Source organism: Selaginella moellendorffii, unplaced genomic scaffold, assembly GCF_000143415.4.
Source record: "Selaginella moellendorffii unplaced genomic scaffold, v1.0 SELMOscaffold_5, whole genome shotgun sequence".
Classification (NCBI taxonomy): Eukaryota; Viridiplantae; Streptophyta; class Lycopodiopsida; order Selaginellales; family Selaginellaceae; genus Selaginella; species Selaginella moellendorffii.
Window position 1 is genome coordinate 3076811 of NW_003314266.1, and position 19793 is coordinate 3096603.

At 43.0% G+C, this 19793-nt stretch overlaps 2 protein-coding genes and 1 long non-coding RNA gene across 4 annotated transcripts; 2 read left to right on the plus strand and 1 right to left on the minus strand.

Annotated features, from left to right (window-relative positions):
* Positions 1–13146: 13146 nt before the first annotated feature.
* On the plus strand, positions 13147–15818 carry LOC9659374 (probable GTP diphosphokinase CRSH1, chloroplastic). 2 transcript variants are annotated; one of them, XR_002991759.1, is made up of 8 exons: positions 13147–13239; positions 13356–13946; positions 14012–14941; positions 14995–15261; positions 15305–15407; positions 15455–15564; positions 15641–15682; positions 15751–15818. XR_002991759.1 is itself a non-coding variant. In XM_002964918.2 (6 exons), the coding sequence occupies exons 2-5, from the start codon at positions 13371–13373 to the stop codon at positions 15404–15406; spliced, it is 1875 nt and encodes a 624-aa protein (XP_002964964.2). In that variant the 5' UTR covers positions 13147–13239; positions 13356–13370; the 3' UTR covers position 15407; positions 15455–15630. The 2 variants fall into 2 exon arrangements, 1 of the variants encoding a protein (XP_002964964.2); XM_002964918.2 differs by lacking the exons at positions 15641–15682; positions 15751–15818 and having other exon boundaries at positions 15455–15630.
* Positions 15648–17501, minus strand: LOC9659375. The gene is made up of 2 exons (XM_002965275.2): positions 16512–17501; positions 15648–16424 (listed from the first exon to the last, which is right to left on the minus strand). Exons 1-2 carry the CDS (start codon positions 17481–17483, stop codon positions 15684–15686), a joined length of 1713 nt encoding a protein of 570 aa, XP_002965321.1. The 5' UTR covers positions 17484–17501; the 3' UTR covers positions 15648–15683.
* LOC112344597 lies at positions 16913–18241 on the plus strand. Its single transcript, XR_002991760.1, has 6 exons — positions 16913–17076; positions 17132–17456; positions 17509–17749; positions 17805–17900; positions 18008–18101; positions 18173–18241. It is a non-coding gene; the product is annotated as an uncharacterized LOC112344597 (long non-coding RNA).
* The last annotated feature ends 1552 nt before the right edge of the window (positions 18242–19793 follow it).

Here is a 19793-nt window from a genome sequence, read left to right on the forward strand (position 1 = left end):
AAGAATGTTCTTTGTTTTGTTCCAGATTTTATTATTATTATTTTTGGTTTGGTTAAGCAAACTTAGGATGGTAGTGGATACCTAAAATATGCTTGGATATTCTAGGATATTTTACCATCTAACGATTGTTATTCATTTAGATTAATTTTGTACTTATAATTTATAAATATGTTTATCATTTATAAATTTTCTTAAATTAAATTTTATTTGATCACTTGGATTAATAAGTAATAAAATGAAACTATTATTTAGCAAACTAAGCGTTGCAACACATAGCAATTTATTAAGATTAGGAATTATTTTCCTAACTACATACACAACCATTGATTTTCTTAGTTGTGTAGAATATTCTTGAATATATTAAAATATTCCACTATTAAACACCATTAATAGGTCTTATGTTTATAGTTTATAAATGTTCCTATTGATTAAATGAGGACACAGTTTCCTCTTTGGAGTTCTCATTCAATTTGAAGGGTATTAGTGTCTTTTGGTTTTAGTCAATGACACTTAACAGCAAGGAAACTCTCTGTGCAATCTCCTGATGGTCATGGTAGTGCTGATTGTAGGGGATAGAAGCATATGTGAGCCGGCCATTGGCAAAAGACTGCTTTTATCGAGGAACCAAGCTACAGATAGTAGACCAATACAAATGCCTCGGTTATGTCATGCACTCCACCAACCCTTGGCAATCCGGGGTCATGGATCGCATCATAGCAGTAAAACGGACATACCATGCATTGCAATCGGACTCCCATAAGACCCAAGGCCTAGCTGTCTCCATTTCCTTAGATCCGACCACCATCGACCTCCTCTCTCATACATTAGGCTAATGGAATCGTAGATGGCCCGCATGGAAAGTTTTGTGTTTTGACATATATGACAAGACGTTTCCATGCCAAGGCCGGATTCAATAAGGAGGATGGGGTAAGACATCTCCCATGTGCAAGTTCAACTCTGTCATGAGAAATTGATATTGCATTTCCTCAATCTGTTCCCACCAGGATGTGTTCAGTCCTGGTGCTGAAGCATACAAAGTAACAGTGATGACTTTGGCCAGGAAGAACTGTCTCTTGGTGCTCCAGTCATGGGATCTTGAAACTCTTGGAAAATCCCTTGGATGATTACTCCTAGATGGCCAAAACCTTCCAGCAATGGCTCGCACAAAGAACCTTTGAAGCAGTTAGATATAATATCTACCTGGGCGTGGATCCACGGGTATACGACCATGCCTAAGACACACTATGGCCACATACAGATGCAGCAGTCACAAACTCCCGGTAGAAACTAGCTGCAGAATTTGCATGTCACCTCCGCCATTGCTTGCTGTGAAACACAGCTTAGGTTGAGGACGTATTTCACGTCATCTATCGGCCCTCGAGCAGCCAGCAAATCCCATGGCATGAGAGGGATTAGTGTTGGCCTTCTTCAAAATGCCACAGTAACAATGCCTCTTGCCATATTTCTGAGGCGCTTGGAGGAATTTCAGAAGCTGGAACTCAAGAAAAGTGAGTGAGTGGGAGTGAGGTTAAGGCAAATTACTATAGTGATAGAAATTGTGGCTAATCCAAAAGCTCATAATGATTGTGAGCCTGATCCATGTGGCAAGAAGACCATTCAAATTCTTCTTTGAAGTCCTTGTGGAATTTCATAAAATTGACAATTGAAAGTTACCCTTGGCCAACTTACTCAATTGCATTTTTTGTTTGGTTAAGCAAACTGAGATGGTAGTGAATATATTTAAAATATGCTTAGATATTCTAGAATATTTTACCATCTAATGGTTGTTATTCATTTATATTAATCTTATATTTATAATTTATAAACATGTTTATAATTTATAAACTTTCTTAAACCATTTCTAGTATATTCTCTTTTTTTTCTACCATGATATGCAATAAGATTAATCTTGTGTTTACAAATTACAAACATGCTTATAATTATAAACTTTATTTGATCAATTGAATTAATAAATAAAAATAACACTACTATCAAGCATTGCTATATGCAATGCATAGCAAATTATTCTTATTCTAACATCCTACATAAAAAATATATGAGTTTCATTTAGAGTGCTTCTACTGCAACTTTATGGGAGAATTCTTTATTTTTCTTTCCATTTTTTTTATAAAAAAATTGCCTCATCAGCAACAAACAAGCCAATTTACATATATGGCTAATTTCTTAAGTTACAAAGTTTTAGACTGATCACAAAAACTAAACATTCTCTTCAAAATAAAATGATCTAGATTCTTTTATATTGTGTTGTCAATTTCTCAATTCTTCTTGCAAATTTTGCTATTGACAAATACTAGTACCCCAGAGATTTACATATTCCATCCTCTAGAAAATTGATACTCCAATCTAGGAATTGGGGACCGACCATTTGAGGCTCCTCTTTAGAACAGAAAGTTTCTGTACTGTAGTCTTGACTACATCAACAGAGATCACAAAGTTTGGCAAGGTTGAAGCTTGTAGTGGAAAAATCAAACAGTTTTGGCACGAGTCACAATAGGAAGGATGGGAGAACTTTTTTGATCCAACACAAGTGTGGGAAAAACCAGTAGAGTGCATTTGTCGGGAACTTTATTCAGCATTTCCAGAATAAGTCAAGGATGAGATTCTAAGAAGATCATGGGATTTAGCTTCTGAAACCTATATATTTACATGCCAGAGGTGTTGCAGACATGTGATCCATGAACCAAAGTTTGAAGCTGTAAGGACCTTGACTAAACTTTGTGTTGTTTATTCTTGTAGGGATGTGCTGTAGCAAGTCACCATGGATTTCTTACCATTCGCAATCAACGATGGTTGTCAATATTATTTTCTTATGGAAAGCAACATGCATTTATTATAATGTTTTTCACAATAGGCTCAAAGACACAAGATCTTCCTCCAGACTCCTGTTCTGCACTCCACTATAGGATGATAAACTTCCCGCTATCTTCGACGTAGTCTCTCTCGCAAAATTCCCGCTTGGCGAGTCCATTGTCACGAGCTCTCACCTATGCATTGGGTAAGTTTCCAATCTCCACTCCTCTTAATATGTGTGAGCTCCAAAAGTTTCTCAGGATCTCTTCGGCCTGGTTTCTGGAATCGTGGGGAGCTCGCCACCTCAACGTCGCCAGGAGCTTGTCCAAGCTAAAGAATCTGCCGGCGTGTATGCTCGTGAACGCAGTCGAGCGCAGGAAATGCGCTGCTTCCAAGGACTCCTCCGAGTTACTGGTGGATAAATCCGACGACAGCGTCGTGGTTTCGGTCGTGGAAGGCTCCACGACCGTTTCGGAAAATCAGGAGCCTGTCCCTGTGGATCAAGTCGCGCTGAAGACTCAAGGCTGTGGCCGTCTGGGTCTCCGATGATGTGAGTGTCCAAGTCTACCTACAAGTGTCTTTTTTCACGTAGATGTCAAGTAGACTGTTTAAGTCAAATGAATAATTGCTTTCTTTCTGTCCCAAGACCAGCTTCTAGTCAAGTCATTCATTGTTCGGTCATCCATAGCAATCAAATAGAATTAGTCATTCATGCACTGACTAACAGTCAAACGTCCATATGATAGCATTTTACTTCTAGCTATTGAGGTTGTGGGGGCTGTGTGTGTGGTCCTTGAACCCACTCATTTGCTGGGCACCTTGAGCAGGCTTCAAGCCGCAGACTGAAATATGCCGGCATGACCTTTGTAAACATCTTTGCATGGTTTATTTAGGGAAAAACAAGACAAACAAGATAAAACAATAAGATCAATAAAGAAAATCTTTATCTATAGAGGTCATGCGCTTTACTTATTTTTTCTAAATATTAATTTTCATTATGTTATTTTTACATGTGAGGTCCAAGTGTATAGTTAACGATATCAAATACTAATATTAGCATAGTGGAGCCCTCAAATTGGTTTTAATCCAGACTACTCACTTCTGTATATAAATTAAGGTTTTTGGTCTAATTGACATGTATATTTTTATATTCCATGTCCATATTCTATATACTCACATTGTTGAAAATGAGGGGTAACTTTGATTATTTCTGAGTGTTAGGATTTAGGATTTTGGTTTAGATCTAGCTTTTGCATTGTCTAAATCTCCTTTTTCTTATAGCTTTTTTCAACTTTTTATCTTTTTCTCTTTCTTTTTTATTCATCTTCATAATAAAGCATTAACCTCTTCCTTTTTTGACTTTAGAGTAGCATTTGGTGCAATTATTAGATATTATGATTGTAGTTGAACAATTAAACTCAATTGATGGTAACATTCACAATGCATGGTACAACTCCTTCTATTGTTGCTGTTAATCCTTGAGTCTAGCTAGAGTTCTTTTATGGGGATCCTAGGGATGATGTATACTATTGGTTCAATCACTTCATAATAATTGTTACATATCATTCTTATGATGATGTTTGGTGTTTGCGTGAATTTCCCATGTATTTCAAAAGGATACCATTGCAATGGTATAATAGTTTGAGCGTAGCCACTCATGTCTTTTAAACATTTTCAAACTCGCATTTGGATAATGATGCTTTCTAACAATTGCATTGTCTTTGTCAAAGGCCATTTGAGTTTGTGATGTAATTTAGCATACGTTTTCAAAGCCTCTTGCTTTATTCAAAGCCCAATATGTTAAAGTGGATTAAGTTAGGAATGATGTGGCCAATACTTTGTTAAGATTTTGTAGGACTTATACATACACTTGCTCTAACCACCCTTAATAATATTTTTTGTTTGGCATAACAGTATAAAATGTTATATTTTCCACTTTTCATTACACATCCTTTAGCTCCACTTCCTATAAGAGATGGTCCTATTCCCATGGAAGTTGATGCTATTATTGCCTGAGTTCATGGAAAAGGGCAAGGATGTGGTCGTGGCTATGATGCTCACTATTAGGCATATAATAAATCTAGTCACACTTATTGGTGTTATCGGCACTTTTTAGATTGATGACTTCCATTTCCTAGGTGGAGACTTTAGCATCAACAAAATGGTCATGTTCCAATGGAGGTTGATGCTATTGCTACTAAGTTCAAGGATAAAGGCAAGGACATGGTTGTGGTTGTGATGTCCGCTACTGAGCATGTCATGAAGTTAGTCACACTTATTGACATTGTCGGTGTTTTTCGGATTGGCGATCTCCATTTCCTAGTTGGAGACTTTGGCATTAACAACATCCTATTAGTGCTGTTGCAGTAGAAGATTTGGACACCAATATGTTTCTAAGAAATAAAGAGTCATGTGAGTAGCGGAAGGTCCTTACATAAATAAGTTAGTGACCCCTCCATCTTTTCTTTTAGAGTATCATCAACGAGCACAATTTCACCATCCCAAGTTCAGGTCCAAGCTGTGTCGTCCATTCAATCAATTGAAAATAAACACTCCTGATAGGGGGTTCACTTAACACCAGTTCATCCAGTGTTTATTTGTCTATCTTCTATTGTTTTGCTTGTTGCCACATGTTATTGTCTACATTTGCATCATGCAATAAAGCTAGTTTTCATTTTATATAGCAATAGTTGTACATATGTATGTGCATAAGATGTGGTAAACCTAGTTGTGCGTGTAGATTTTAAGTTTGAGCTGCAGTCATTGCAGGTGGTGTTAAGTCAAACTTTTGACTTCATCCTTGGTATAGATTGGTTGCAACACAATCATGCCAAGTGTGATTTTGAAGCTTCTCCCTCTTATCTTATATTTCTTCCATTCCTTTCTGTCCCTTTATTTCTACCTTTGTTTTTATCACTTTTATCTCCTCATTATTTCTTCTTATGTTTCCATCTTGTTATTTTATTCCCTCTTCTAATCCATTTGATGGTCTTTGTATTGTAGTAGTTGACTAGCTTATAAAGGAGTATGCCGATCTCTTTGAATTTAACCTGTTGTTTGGAGTAAGATTGCAACATGTCATCTGGGGGTGCTTGCTCAATCAAGATTTCTATTCATTGTCAATCACTAAAGAGATTAAGATTTTATATGTAAATATCAAGAAGATGTTGGAAAAGAGTGTTATTTAAAAGTTGTGAAGTCCTTAGACATGTGAACCTTATCTTGTAACAAATCTTAATAGGAGTATTTATTTCTACATCAACTATCATCTGTTAAATGAAGTGATGATCTCGGATGTATACCATATTCCTCACATTGCTGATCTCTTAAATTGTCTAGGGAGAAGTTATTAGTTCACCAAGTTAGATTTTGCTTTCTTAGTTGGTTGAAAAAAGATATTTCTAAAATTGCTTTTTGTATACTATTTGGTTTGTATGAGTTTTTAGTGATGCCATTTGGCTTGAACAATACTCTAACAACTTTTTAGCGAATGATGGATGAGGTTCTTTGCGACATGCTGAAAATGATTATTGACTTCATCGATAATGTCTTGATCCACTTGGAAGGGATGTGGGAGGAACACATTAATGATGTTCATAAAGTGTTGAATCAAATATAGGAAGTTTGTTCAAAATTAAAGCAGTCAAAATGTGTGTTTAGGTCCAAAATGCGTGTTTATCTTGGGTACTGTATTTCTCGCAAGGGCTTGCAAATTGATTTTAACAAACTTGTGGTTATTTTAAAGTTCTCTACTCCAAAGTATGTAAATGATATGCAATACTTTTTAGGCAAAGTGTAGTATTTTGATCGTTTTGTTGATCATTTTTTTGTTTGCACTACACCGTTGTAAACATTACTAAAGTTGTCAATGTTGTCTTTTATTTGGTATATAGATTGTGAGTGGGTGTTTATGGATCTCAAAGAGGTATTGATGACTTTTTTAATTTTGATATATCCTAACTACACTTAACTTTTCATTTTGCATGTAAATGCTTTTAATATCAATCTTGAAGGTGTGCTGATATAAAAGAGCTTAAGTGTGCCTAGTTAGTACCATCCTATTACATATATTAATCATACATTATAACCAATGGAGATGAACTACTTCATGACAAAGAAGGAGTGTTTAATAGTAATTTGGGGCTTCAAGGAACTTCATGCATATCTACATGGTTTTCGAACATTACTAAAAGGTGATCATGCTGCAATTATTTCATTATTGAAGTGGATAAACTTCGGTAATTATATTATTTAATGGGCTTTGAAGTTTCAAATATATGATTTTGATATTGTTCATTGCCCGATGAGTTTTATGATTGATATTGATGCCCTTTCTCGAGCTCCTCTCCCTTCTTCACTCTCTTATCATGTTTTTAACAAGCCTGTTATTGTAACATCTGTGAATGTTTTAGATAAAGATTTTATACTATCAACTGTTGCTGTACTTAATGTTTAGTGTCTATAAGATGCAAAACAAGATCTACTTTTTCTTGATAACGTTCATAAAGCTTAAAAGATTGAGCTATAGATTCAAAGGTTTAGTGATGGGTTTGAGAATCCTACATCACTCGTTAATAATTTACCATTTTAGCATTTACATTCTCAATATTGCCTTTATGATAGTCTTCTTTATTTTGTGGAATGGATCCTCATGATCATTTATGACTAATGGTGCCTTTAATCTTTATTCCACGCTTTTTCAATATTTACTATGATTCTCTTGTTCTAGGTGGGCATATAGAACATCGTCGTATGACTGAGAAACTGTAAGCCACAAATTTTTCCTTTCCAATTTGCTAGCTTACCTCGTCTATCCGACCAACACTACCTTGGCTTGTGTTAAGTTCCCTCGCCAAGGTTCCCACCTATTGTACCAGCTCCTACTTGGTCCTACTTGGTTTCAACTACTCACTGCATGAGCAACAGAGCGTTAGCCATCCATCCATGGATTCCCAAATCTCTCATAATCCCCCTCCCCGGGTTAGACTGGACTTAAGGTTCGGTTACACTCCCCGCAGGCATAAGCAGCTAAGCATACCAAGCCTCTAGGTTCCTAACACCCCTTGGTACCACAAGACTTGATCATGGGACCCTCTAAATCCCAAACCTTGGGTGCAACACTTGCTTCGAGACATTGGGGCGAAACACCGTGGCCTAATGGCCTAATATGGGTACCTCTACCCCCCCACTTCCATCCCGAAGGGAAGGCCTAAGCCCCTAGGAAGGGCAAGGACCAATGAGCCACAAGGTACTCACGTGGGGCACCACTCCACATGAGCCGGGAGCACCGCAGTTAGTTTCCCTTTTCGGGAGTGGGAGCTGCTCTTGAGCACTTCCCTGGGTGGCCCCTCCAGCACCACCCAAGCCCATGCTCACTCCCACCCAAGGCCCCTCGGCCCCAATCTCAACCTCAAGTTAGTTTAAAAGCACCACTGGAGAGTTCCTTCAAGACTAGTTCCTGGACCTCACTATCCCTATTATACTTTTGGAACCCCCTACAGCCCCCCCCCCTGGGAGACACACGCTTTGGGCTTTCACCCCTTGATCCGTATTAGTATTTGGACTTAGTCTTGGATTCGATCTCGGACTCGATCTCGGACCTGACTTCGGACTTGGTCTTGGACTCGATCTCAGACTCGATCTCAGACCCGATCTCGGACTTGACTTCGGACTCGACCTCAGACTCGGTCTTGGACTTGATTTGGATCTTGGACTCTGTGTCGAACTTGGTCTCCGATTCGGCCTCGGACTCGATCCCGGACTCTATCTTGAACTTGGTCCCAGAGTCGGTCTTGGACTCGATCTTCGACTCGGTCCCATCCGATGAACTCTTTGTCATTTCGGTCATGCTTTTGGGGATCCTTTAGCCTACGACACCTCGGGGAGTCGGTTCCTTATAGAAACTACACATGTCTTTCTATTAACTAGAGATGCGTGTAAGCTACAAATGTTTCCTTTCCAATTTGCCAACTTACCTCGTTTATCCAACTAACACTTCTTTAACCTTAGCTAAATTCCCTCGCCAAGATTCCTACCTATTGTACCAGCTCTTACTTGGTCCTACTTGGGTTCAGCTACTCACTACACGAATAATAAAGTATTAACCATCCATTTATAGATTCCCAAATCTCTCCCAATCCCCCTCCCCGGGTTAGACTAGACTCGGTGCACTCTTGTTCATAGGCCCTTTCCCTCTATATTTGAACCCCATAGATCGTCTTTTGAGTCGTTCTCTTTAATTGCTTACATTAATCTCAAACTCGGTCCCATCCAATGAATTCTTTATCATTTCGGTTGTGCTTTCAGGGATCCTTTAGCCTACGACACCTCAAGGAGTTAGTTCCTTACAATGTGATGTGATGTTATTCGGTATGTGCATAGTTGTATTTGGTGCCAAACTCATAATACTCCCCCTTGTGCTATAAAAAGATGATTGGAGTCAATTACAATTTCCCATCCATTTGAGTTAGTGGCATTTGATTTGATGGGTCTTTTCCATAATTAATTGTTGGCAATGAGTATTTCATTATGGCTTCTAACTACTTAACTCACTAGGTGGAAGTTGGTGCTCTTGCTAGCATGTTTACAACTACTGTTAGATACTTCCCCCTCAATTGAGTAGTGTTTTAGCATTTGTCCAAAGTAAATTCTTTCGAATAATAGTCCCACATTTATGGTTGACGTATTTATGTTTTAACATCTTGGTTGGGGATACATCACACTTTCACGAGTGTTTATTATCCACAATCAGATGGTTTAGTGGAATAGTTCATTCGAACATTTAAATGGATGATTGCAAAATACGTGAACTTTTAGCATTCAGATTAGAATGGTTATTTGCCTTCTTTTTTATATGCGTATGTCATAAGGGTGCAGAGTTTTATTGGTGCTTCACCATATAAATTTTTATATAGTCATAATTTAATATTACCAATGGAGTTAGGTTTACCTTCGTGATTGCTACAAACTACTGATATTAAGTCATGGGATCAATATTTGATGAGCATTTTTCTATTTGTCTAAGCAAAATCTACTGAACACCTAGGTTAGATACAAGTGGGATAATAATAGTGCCAGCATCATCCACCTATGAAATACAAAATGGATGATTTAGTGTTAGACTATTTTCCCAATTTTACAATACATAAATTATCTAAAGGACCTTTTACTCAATAGAAAGGATTATATGGGGTGTTATAGCCAGTTGGACCATAAGTTTATGAGGTTCAATATGATGTCCACCAGGCCAATCCTCTAAAAATTATATATGTGTAACAATTGAAATGCTTTGTATAAAGGGATCAGACACAACTGACACCACTTATAAATTCATTAATGCCTCCTTTTGATATTCCTCCAAATCTTGGCCCATCTATGAGAGAACTTTGATAGTCTTCATCATTCTAAAAGGAGGGGATGATGTGAGGTTTAAATGTATGGCTACGATGCCATATACTAATATTAGCATAATGGGATTTTAGTAACTATTAGATTGATTTCAATTTGGACCATTCACTCAATTAAATTGATATGCATATTTCTATATTCTATTTCCATATTCCATATCTATATTCCATGCACTCACATACATAAATTATAGTTGAATAATTGTTTCACTAAGTTTTTTGTTTGCTTAAGCATTTTACTGTCAATGAAATAAATCTGTATTATTCAGCTTGCTTCAAGTTTTTTTATAGGTGCTCTAGCCAGCTAGTGTCATTTTTCTAAAATTATTCTTTCCATAAAAACAGCACTAAAATTTCTTTTTGATTAGCTTGGATAATAGCATTATCCTCTTGGCTCCTCTAATATTTATGTGGCAACGATCCCTCATCCAAACTTTATGTGGCATCAGAGTGTACTTGTTGGGTCGATTCCAATGGTAAAAACTTCACCAATAACTATTCATCATTTTGTACCACCACATACTCTTGCTGGTGTTTGTGATCTTGTTAGCTGGTTATGTTGTTATTGCATCATGTCCTGCAAAGCCAATTTGTTATAAATGAATTTAGGCTTCCAATCTTGAACCACCGGTATCCAAAGGAACTGTCTCAAACAGGTTGTTCCCGTGGACTTCGTTCTTATGGCCTCATGCTCTGGCCTGCTCTGTTGTTTTCATAAAGCTGGACCGACTTGACGCCCCCATTGTCACGCTACATGGAGCGGCCATGGTTGTTGCGGGTGGCCGTTTGCAATCCTCGCACTGGCTCCTACTTAAGCTTGGATTACACTGTGACCTAATGATGTGTATCAGATTAAGCTGGAAATGAGAGGCAACCAGGACGAGTTCAGCATTCACGTGCTCTGCACACAATCAGCAAACCGTTTATACTTGGCACTCAAACTCCAGAGTCTGGAATTCTTCAGCCTATAGTGGCATGTTGACTGGGCATGGAGCTTCCAGGATAGCAAGTTGCAGGCTTGTGATATTGGCTCTGAAACATGGACCGGAATGCCATTTCCAGGGAGCTTGGGACGACTTACCACTGCCACAAGGATACTCTTACTTCAGGGCGGATCCCTTCCGCCAAGGTGATGGTGGTTGGCCAGTGCCAAAATAATGAAACAGGTCCATATGGTATTGTATTGCTGGAGCTGGAAGAAGGTGGACGTGAGTGGAAGCCGGTAGCGTGGGCAAGCAGCGGCCAGTTTGCAGATTATGGGACTTAAACTTCACAACGCGTTGCTGATTCGCCTCTTCAGGGCGGTGATCTGGTAGTGATAAACGCAGGAATTCTGAATCAGCCCGTAGCTTTCCACCTCAAGCATCACAATTGGTTGGAACTTCCTGCAAGCGTTTGCCGCTGCGGCCTCACTGTCCAGTCAGTCTGCATTTACAACCTGTAGGCTGCTAACGATTCCTCAGAAAGCTCCCCTCTCAAATGGGCAAATTTACCTCCAATTACAATTTGTTTTGGAACCCTGGTCAGGCTGCTTCAGGAAAATAGTGCAGAGATATTGATGGTGTACCACTTCACAAAGAGGTTGTCCACGGTTGGTGTTTATTAGATGATAAAGAAATTAATGTAACTATGGAATGAACCTCATTTTAGAGTTTAAGAATATAACTTATAAACATGTTTATACAAGGTTGGTTTAAATGCTTAGATCAAGTTCGTTTTTCAGTACTACGTAAGAGATTTGAGTCTTAAATGGCCTGACCGATCTCGCAGAGCAGCTGTCTTACGGAGCTTTGAACAGGCGAGAAGATCAAGCTTTAAACGTGAACGTCAGCCTTTCTGCCAGCAAAAATTGACTCTCCTCTGCTTCGAACCGAGAGAGTCTATGATAAAACTCTTGTTATTTGCAGATTCCAGAAGCACATTGTAACTTTTTGCCGCTCCATTGCAAATATTTCGGACACGAAGTCTTCACGCATTCAATGACCTGCAAATTAAAAGGTTTGGTGGCGGTAGGAGGTCGACCTTATCTCGTGTTTGCGATGCTCACTATAAATACTGCCACCCCAAACTTCTTCCTCCACACACACCGAGTTCTTCCATAGTTTTCTCCCTAGTCACTTGCTTCCTGGTTCTTGGGTTTTTCATCGTCAATCTATCGATTCATTGATCTTAGCAATGAAGCGTGGTATCACGGTTCTCGCATTGTTCTTGGTTATCCTCCTCGCGCTTGATGGAGTTCTTGCGATGCGCTCCCTGGCAGAGGAAGAGAAGCAGCCATCCAAGAAATCTCCCGATGTGAGTGATCAAGAGGAGGAAGAGGAGGTGTTCCAGCCTCAAGGTGGTGGATACTATGGCGGAGGCCGAGGAGGATACGGTGGCGGCCACGGCGGTCGCGGAGGATATGGCGGGGGATACGGAGGCGGGCGAGGAGGCTACGGTGGTGGATACGGTGGCGGCCGCGGAGGGTACGGTGGTGGCCGTGGAGGGTACGGTGGCGGGTATGGCGGTGGCCGCGGTGGGTACGGTGGCGGGTACGGTGGCGGCCGTGGCCATGGCGGGTACGGCGGTGGCTATGGTGGCGGACGTGGCCATTTCTCCGAGGGAGAAGACGTTGCCCCTTGAAAGGTTCTCGCTTTAAACTTTATAAAAAGGTAGTCAAAGTAAAATTAAAATACTCCGTGAAATAAAACTTTTATTTTCACCTGGGATATGGTTTTGATTTGGAGAGATCATAGCTCGTACCTCCTGTGATTCCTTCCATCAAAATCTTTCTTTCTTGATTTGGCCAAAAGGCTGTGATTGACCCTTGGAATATATCTCCCGTGTTCAACGATACTGCCGTACGAAAAAGGAATTCCCGCGCGAAAGGAAAAATATCGTACACGTGTTTGAGTGACAGCCACAAGGTACTGCTTAATGCCTATCCAGGTGGGCATTCTTTCTTCTCTAAGTGAGATTTTAGGGCGCGCGGGGACCGCCGCGACTGCGATCTCTCGATTTCCCAGGCGCGCGGATGATCGAGGTAAGCTCCCATCGATTCGTGCTGTAGATTAGGAGATAGTACAGCGCAAATGCGCCACGGCACCACGGAATTTCCACACGCGCAGGAATTAACACTGTTCCTGCGCTGTGATCCAGGTTTAAGCGGGCAGTATGTCATTGTGCACTTCCTCCTCAGGGCACAGCTTTCCCGAGCTTAGATTCTCGTGTCATTCGCGGCTAGTGAAGAAATCCCAGCATCTCGGCACCAAATTTTCCCAGGGAGTGTTTCTGGTGGGGTACAAGCAATCATGCTCGTGGGGGCATCACTTTCGCAAGCGAGCTAGAGCATCGAGGCACGTTAGAGCTTTTTTGCAAGATGGGATAGATTGTGGTGCCACTAGTCCGGATAGGGAGCCACTTCCCGGTATTAAAAAAGGAGGAGGAGGAGGAGCTTCTAGGTGGTGCTCCTCGAGTGATCACAAAGAGACTACGGAGAGAAGTCGAGTTAAGGAGGAAGAGTTTTCGATCGACGCTGCCAAGCTTCCTCAAGTGTTCCAGCTTCTATCCGCTTGGGATACCTTGTCCGAGAGGTTGTCTCCGGAGATTTTGCAGTGCAATGGTTCCCAGCTGCTTTTATCCACGCTGAAAGTCGCATTACCGGCGTTACAGCTCGCTCCATACTCTAAAGACGGAAGGTTTCAACTCTCCCGAGCGCTTGCCATCGCTTACACGCTCGCTGATCTTCATGTAAGCCGTGGCTTTGCAAAGTTCCTGTTGGAGTTTTACAGTATGTTTTGTTTTTTCTCGCGCAGATGGATGCTGAAGTTATTGCATCGGGCATTCTCCGTGTTGCTATGGAGACAGAGGTTCTATCTCTTACTGATGTGCAACGAGAACTTGGTGCTGGGGCTTTCCACCTTCTTGACGACTCCTTGCGGGTGAATCAACTCGCTTGTTGTCTAGACAATCTGGACGATGAAAACGCCAACATGCTTCGTGACTTTTCGCTTGCTTATCACGACATCCGGGCTATGGTTGTGGAGCTTGCTTCTCGCCTGGACGAGATGCGGCACGTCGACTGCCTTCCAAGGCTTCGCCAGCAGATGGCGGCTCTGGAAAACATGCAACTCTATGCTCCTCTGGCTCACGCTCTGGGACTTGGCACTCTATCTCAGGAACTGGAAGACATGGCATTTCGGATTTTGTTTCCCGATTCGTACCAGTGCGTCGAGGACTGGCTCCAGAGCCACTGGGGAGACGGAGAAGCTATTATCGCGGAGTCTATAAAGCAACTGAAGGCTGCCTTAGAGGCTGACAGTGTGCTTCAAGGCATGGTAGAGTCCGTGAAGGTGACAGGCAGGCGTAAGAGTCGATTCAGCACGATGAAGAAGCTGCTCAGAGATGGCCGGGGGCCCGACCAAGTTTACGACATACTCGGTCTTCGGGTAATCCTTTTTCCGAAGACTGGTGCTGGAGAGGAAGCTGGCATTGCGGCTTGCTACAGGGCTCAGAAGATTGTCACCAATATGTGGAAAGAAGTACCAGGGAGAATGAAGGACTACATTGCAAAGCCGAAGCTAAATGGATACTCGAGCTTGCACTTGGCGGTTTTCTTGACAAAATACGGTCCATGGAGTTTGCCTATGGAGCTTCAAATCCGAACTTCGGCTATGCACGCGCATGCTGTCGCTGGAGGTTCGTCACACGCACTATACAAAGGAGGCCTTACGGATCCCCGACAGGTTTGTCGAGTCTTTATTCTGTTTTCTCAGCGATTTAACGGTGCTCTTTTCAGGTTGAAAATTTCAAGGCCGTTATGCTTGCAGCGGCTAAAACTGCTGCGTGCCGGTTTCAAAGTGATACGGTGTCTGAACCGAATGCCGATCACGTTTTTAGAATGTTCGATAAAAACAGCGATGGAATTATCAGCAAGGAAGAATTTCACGATGTACTTTTACAGCTTGGAGCAGACAAAGGTGACACCTCCGAACTTCTGAGGCTTTTAGACACCAACACAGATGGATCTGTTGATACCAACGAGTTTGCAGAATTAAAGCGACAGGTACTATCATACTGAATGACATAGTCTAAGACGTTCTCTGCAGGTTCGAGCTTCTCCACAGAATAGCCGCCTTAGATTCCAAATCCAAAGGAACAAGGACTTCAGCAACAGCTTGCAACATACAATCCAGCTTTCAGTATTTTGAAGTAAGCATACATGTGGCTTGTTTTCAATGACCGAACAAGCTATACAGGTGTATATACAACTCTGAGCATGTATAGCGACTGTAATGTACCATAGATGACACACAATAGTTCCCGAGAGAAGAAGTTTTCATGTATGCTTTTCATGAAATCTTCACAGGTATATATGCTAGCATACTTACCAATTTTGTATATTTTTCTCGAGTAACAAAACTGTTTACATGTATCTCGCGGAGTTTGGAGAGAAGAAGTCCTTCTCTCTTCGTCTAGTCGGGCAAGTTATGAATCGTCGCTAGCTGTTTCCCATTCTGACTCGTCATGACTAGAGCTTTGGTTGTCATTCCAGTTTTGATACCGATACTCGATTGCTCCCCACTTTTGGGATGCCTCTTTGAAGAGCCAAGTCGCGCGCATTTGTTTCTTTATGAGAGCCTCGATGTAGTCCGGTACGTTGCTTTTCCTGTTCTTTTTTTGCGAGCACTCAATCATGTACATGATGCCGTCCAGCAGGCTCTCTTTTGGAAGTCCTTCCATCTCGTATGCCTGAGCTCGTCTCCACAAACTGTCTCTGTGCGTTTTTTGGAGGCATAAAGCTCGGGTAGAGTCGCTTATAGCAGCTTGATTGTTTTGAGACAGGAGATGACATTGTGCACGGTTGCTGTAGATGGAAGCTCTCTGTTTCCTGGCTTTCAGGGGACAGAGTTCCAGCGCCTCGGTATACTTGCACGCAGCACCATGTATATCTCCCGATGCAAATCTGGCGTTGCCTTCGAGCCGCAACAGCATCGCAGCAGCCTTTCGTATCCTTAAGTCGTCTTTGTCTTCGTTTCTCTCGAGTTTCATTCTCTGCTGAGCCGCTGCAACTTCGTTGAGTGCCAGCCTTGTTTCTGAAGCTTGTGACTGTTCTGCAGGATTTCGTAGCAGGGTGGTTGCAATCAAGTCCCCGAGCTTTTTCTGGTCTCCCGACATTGTCGAGAGCTCCGTCAGGTCCACTAACGCGCATGCTGCCTGGTCAAGCACCTGGAAAGAAGAAACAGAATCAGAACTGTGTCGTCATAATCGCAGCCAGAGAAAGCATTGGAGGGTAAAAAAGGGAAGAATAATCACCTTGTCTCTGGAAGCAACGTCTTGAACCAGCCAGACAAGGCAGTCGACAGCCATGTACTGCCAGTCGTCCGACGAGCGTGCCACATTGCAAAGTCCGTTTACAACTCCAGGACAGTCAGCTACAGCGACTCGGCCAGAGCTTTCACGGCAGATGCTCCGGAGGAGGCCGATTCCAGCTGGAGAGCTCTCGTTCACCAGGCCTCCCCACATACCGAGAAGCTTGCAAAGGAACTCTTTGTTGCCACAGACGACGGCCAGGTACTCTTCCCGGAAAGCAAAGCAGTTGATCAGCTGAAGTGACCAGCACTGGAGCTGACTCGCCCATTCCTCGGCTTTACGCGACTCCATCTCTACGCCTCCGAGTCCTCGGGTGAGCAGGTCCTGGTGATACTCGAGCCTCCGGTCGACAAAGCGGTAGAATTGTGTGTAGACTATGTCCAGAGCATCGGCTGCCAGTTTCATCGCTACGTCCAAGATTTCTCTGCGGTCGAGGATGTAACTGAAGGTACTCTCGTATGTTGCTAGATGGCCGAGCGCTCGCAAGGCAACTCTCTGTTCCACCCAGGTAAGTTTTCCTTTGAGCAACTCGAGTAAAGCTGGAATAACTTTGGCTTGCACAGCTCTGATGGCGAATTCCTCGACAATCATGGTATAAGAGCCGATAATGTGAGCGGCATAATACGGGATGAATATGTTTTGGTCGCTGGCCAGCCATTTTCGGTCCCGGATACCTTTGAAAATGAGAGCCGCCATGCACTCGAAAATTCCGAGCTCGATGAACTCGCCATCGGTCGGCCGGAGCAGTGCTGCGTTCCAGAGACCACTTATCGCCATCACCTGTCCGGGCTCGTCTCGCTCGGGAAGCTGCTTGAAAAGCTGTGCGATACTGGAGCGACGCTTGGAGGGAGCTACATTCTCTTTCATCAGGCAGAAGAGGCATCCGGGGTACGGGCATTCCTTGCAAGCGTCCATCCTTCTGATACTTGCGTTGCTACAGGAGTGGAAGTTATCTCTAGGAACAAGACTCCAAACAGTGAGCAGAGATCTTCATAGAGGCGGTGCTACGTTTTGAAGAGGGAGAAGAACTTACTAGCGTTGTGTGGAGGCTCTGAATTGCTGAAGCACTAGAGGGTCCCTCCTGTCAAAAGACGATGCACAACTGAAAAGGGGCTGCTTGTATGATCCGTTGAAACACTCTTTCCTCGGAGAACGTTGCGAGATCGCAAAAAGAAGTACCGGTATGTTTCCTTTGTGCTAATTGATCATCACACTCACCATTTCTAGTTTGCGCAGGGACAAGAACAATTATCCGCACCACCACACCGAAGGACGACACGCATTATCTGGACGAATCATGTTTGGAACAAACCTGTTCATCATTCGTAAGGCGTAAGATCCATTTTGACCTCTTCTCCTTTCAAACAGTTAGCGACGTGATGCCTTCGTTGCACATCTCATGCACGTCTTACTGTTGTGTTTCTTTCGTTTCTAAACAGGAGAAAGCTCGAGTGTTTGGTGCTAGATCCTGTCGTTGATTGAATCGTGACCGGCCAGCAGCCAATTCCTCTCCCTGTTCACGAAACAGACTGGGTACGTACTACTTGATGTTTACGAAACAGAGCAGGTACTACTTACAGCAGAGATTTTTTTTTTTGCTACAGGGGGTACTGTGCAAACGGCCGCTCAAGCTGCGACTGGCGTTTTCACGTGAGACGCAAATGGATTACAAGGCAAGTGCTGAGCAATTTGTATTATACTAATCGTGACGACTAAGCAGAGAAGTGGGGACCTGGAAGAGCATGACTTCGTTGAGGCCAGATGGAGAGATATAAACGGGTTGTGACTCGAGCCAGAGCGTTGCCGTGCTTGAAGCGTCCTCCACACGCAAAGACTGAGAGCTCGGCCTGGGCTTGGAGTAAAGGCCTGTGACCGAAGAAGCAGAGCTTCCCGCGGGGGAGCACCACAGCCATCTGGTAAAACAGGACTGGCGAGGTACCCGAGTTACTGACGACGGTGTAAGTTCCTTGGACCCGGCCGGACTCGCTCGAGTTGTAGCTGGGGTGGAGTGTCACTTTGTCGTCCATGGCGAACAAGGTACCGAAGGGTGAAGTTGGCGTTGCCGGTGCTACTAACTTTTGCGCTCTCTGGTGTTCCAGCTTCGGTGGCATTGATGATGTCAAACTCGAAGTGGGGATCTTTGGGGTAGCGATGTGATTCAGGTAGCGGCGGTGGACGCCGTGCTGCCAAAGTCACGGAGAAAGCTCTCGGAGGCGCTTGCTGCTATCATCAATTAGTACAAAGGAAGCACTAAAGAGCACTGACCTGTGAGGAGGACAAGGACAGGAGCAAGAGTAAGCGATGCATTTCTTTTCCACTATGGTGGAATTGGATTCAAAACATTTATAGATGAGAATGGGCCGAAAAAATCAAATGCCAGTTCAACTGGTCCCTGTTTTTTATTTTCGTATTGATAGTTCTATTAAAGTTAGGAGCACCGCCACCTTTTGTCAATGTTAAATTGGTTTGGCCACAGTGTAGCTCCATTCTAGGTCGTTTGATTTCTTCTCTTCGTGTGTTTCGGAAGTGCGTCTTGTGTTTGAGTCCACAGCTATCACTGGCCGAAAAAGAGAGATGTTTCGAAAGACGACCTTGTGATTTATACAGCATATCTCATTGGATTGCTCCGATACAAGTTATGTTAAGTGAGGCCAAAGTCCGAGCAAAGAATGCTAAGGAAGAACCACAACCAGAAAACAGCGAATGTGAAAATATGGATGCAGAACTATGGGTGCACCTCAAGGCCGCGTTCGACAGGTTTCACTGCAGCCCGTCCCGGCGAGTTGCAGGACGAGCGTGGAGCCGATCAATCCCGCCTTGCTTACCACAGCGATCGCAATGGTGGTGAAGACGACGAGGAGCTCTTGCAGAATCAACCCTCTTTCCAGGTAGTGATGAGCGAGCTTAAAGAAATCACATCATCACCATCACGATTCTTCTTCTCTTGAATCAATCCCCCATCCCCTTCCTCTCTCGCCTCCCCACGACTCCCTCCTCCATTTCCTCCAACTCTTCCAGCAGCTCCTCCAGCTCGCATCATGGACTGCGCCCGCGCGGGCGGCGCTAACAAAATCCTCGAAGCCCAGGAGCTGGTGCCCCGTGGCCTCCTCGCAGCGCCAAACAGATCGAGTGGCGCTCGCGCTCGTCTCGGCGCCCCGCTCCACGCCTCGATGCACCAGGAGCTCACGTCCCGGCAGAGCATCACCCAGGCTGAGCGCCATGGAG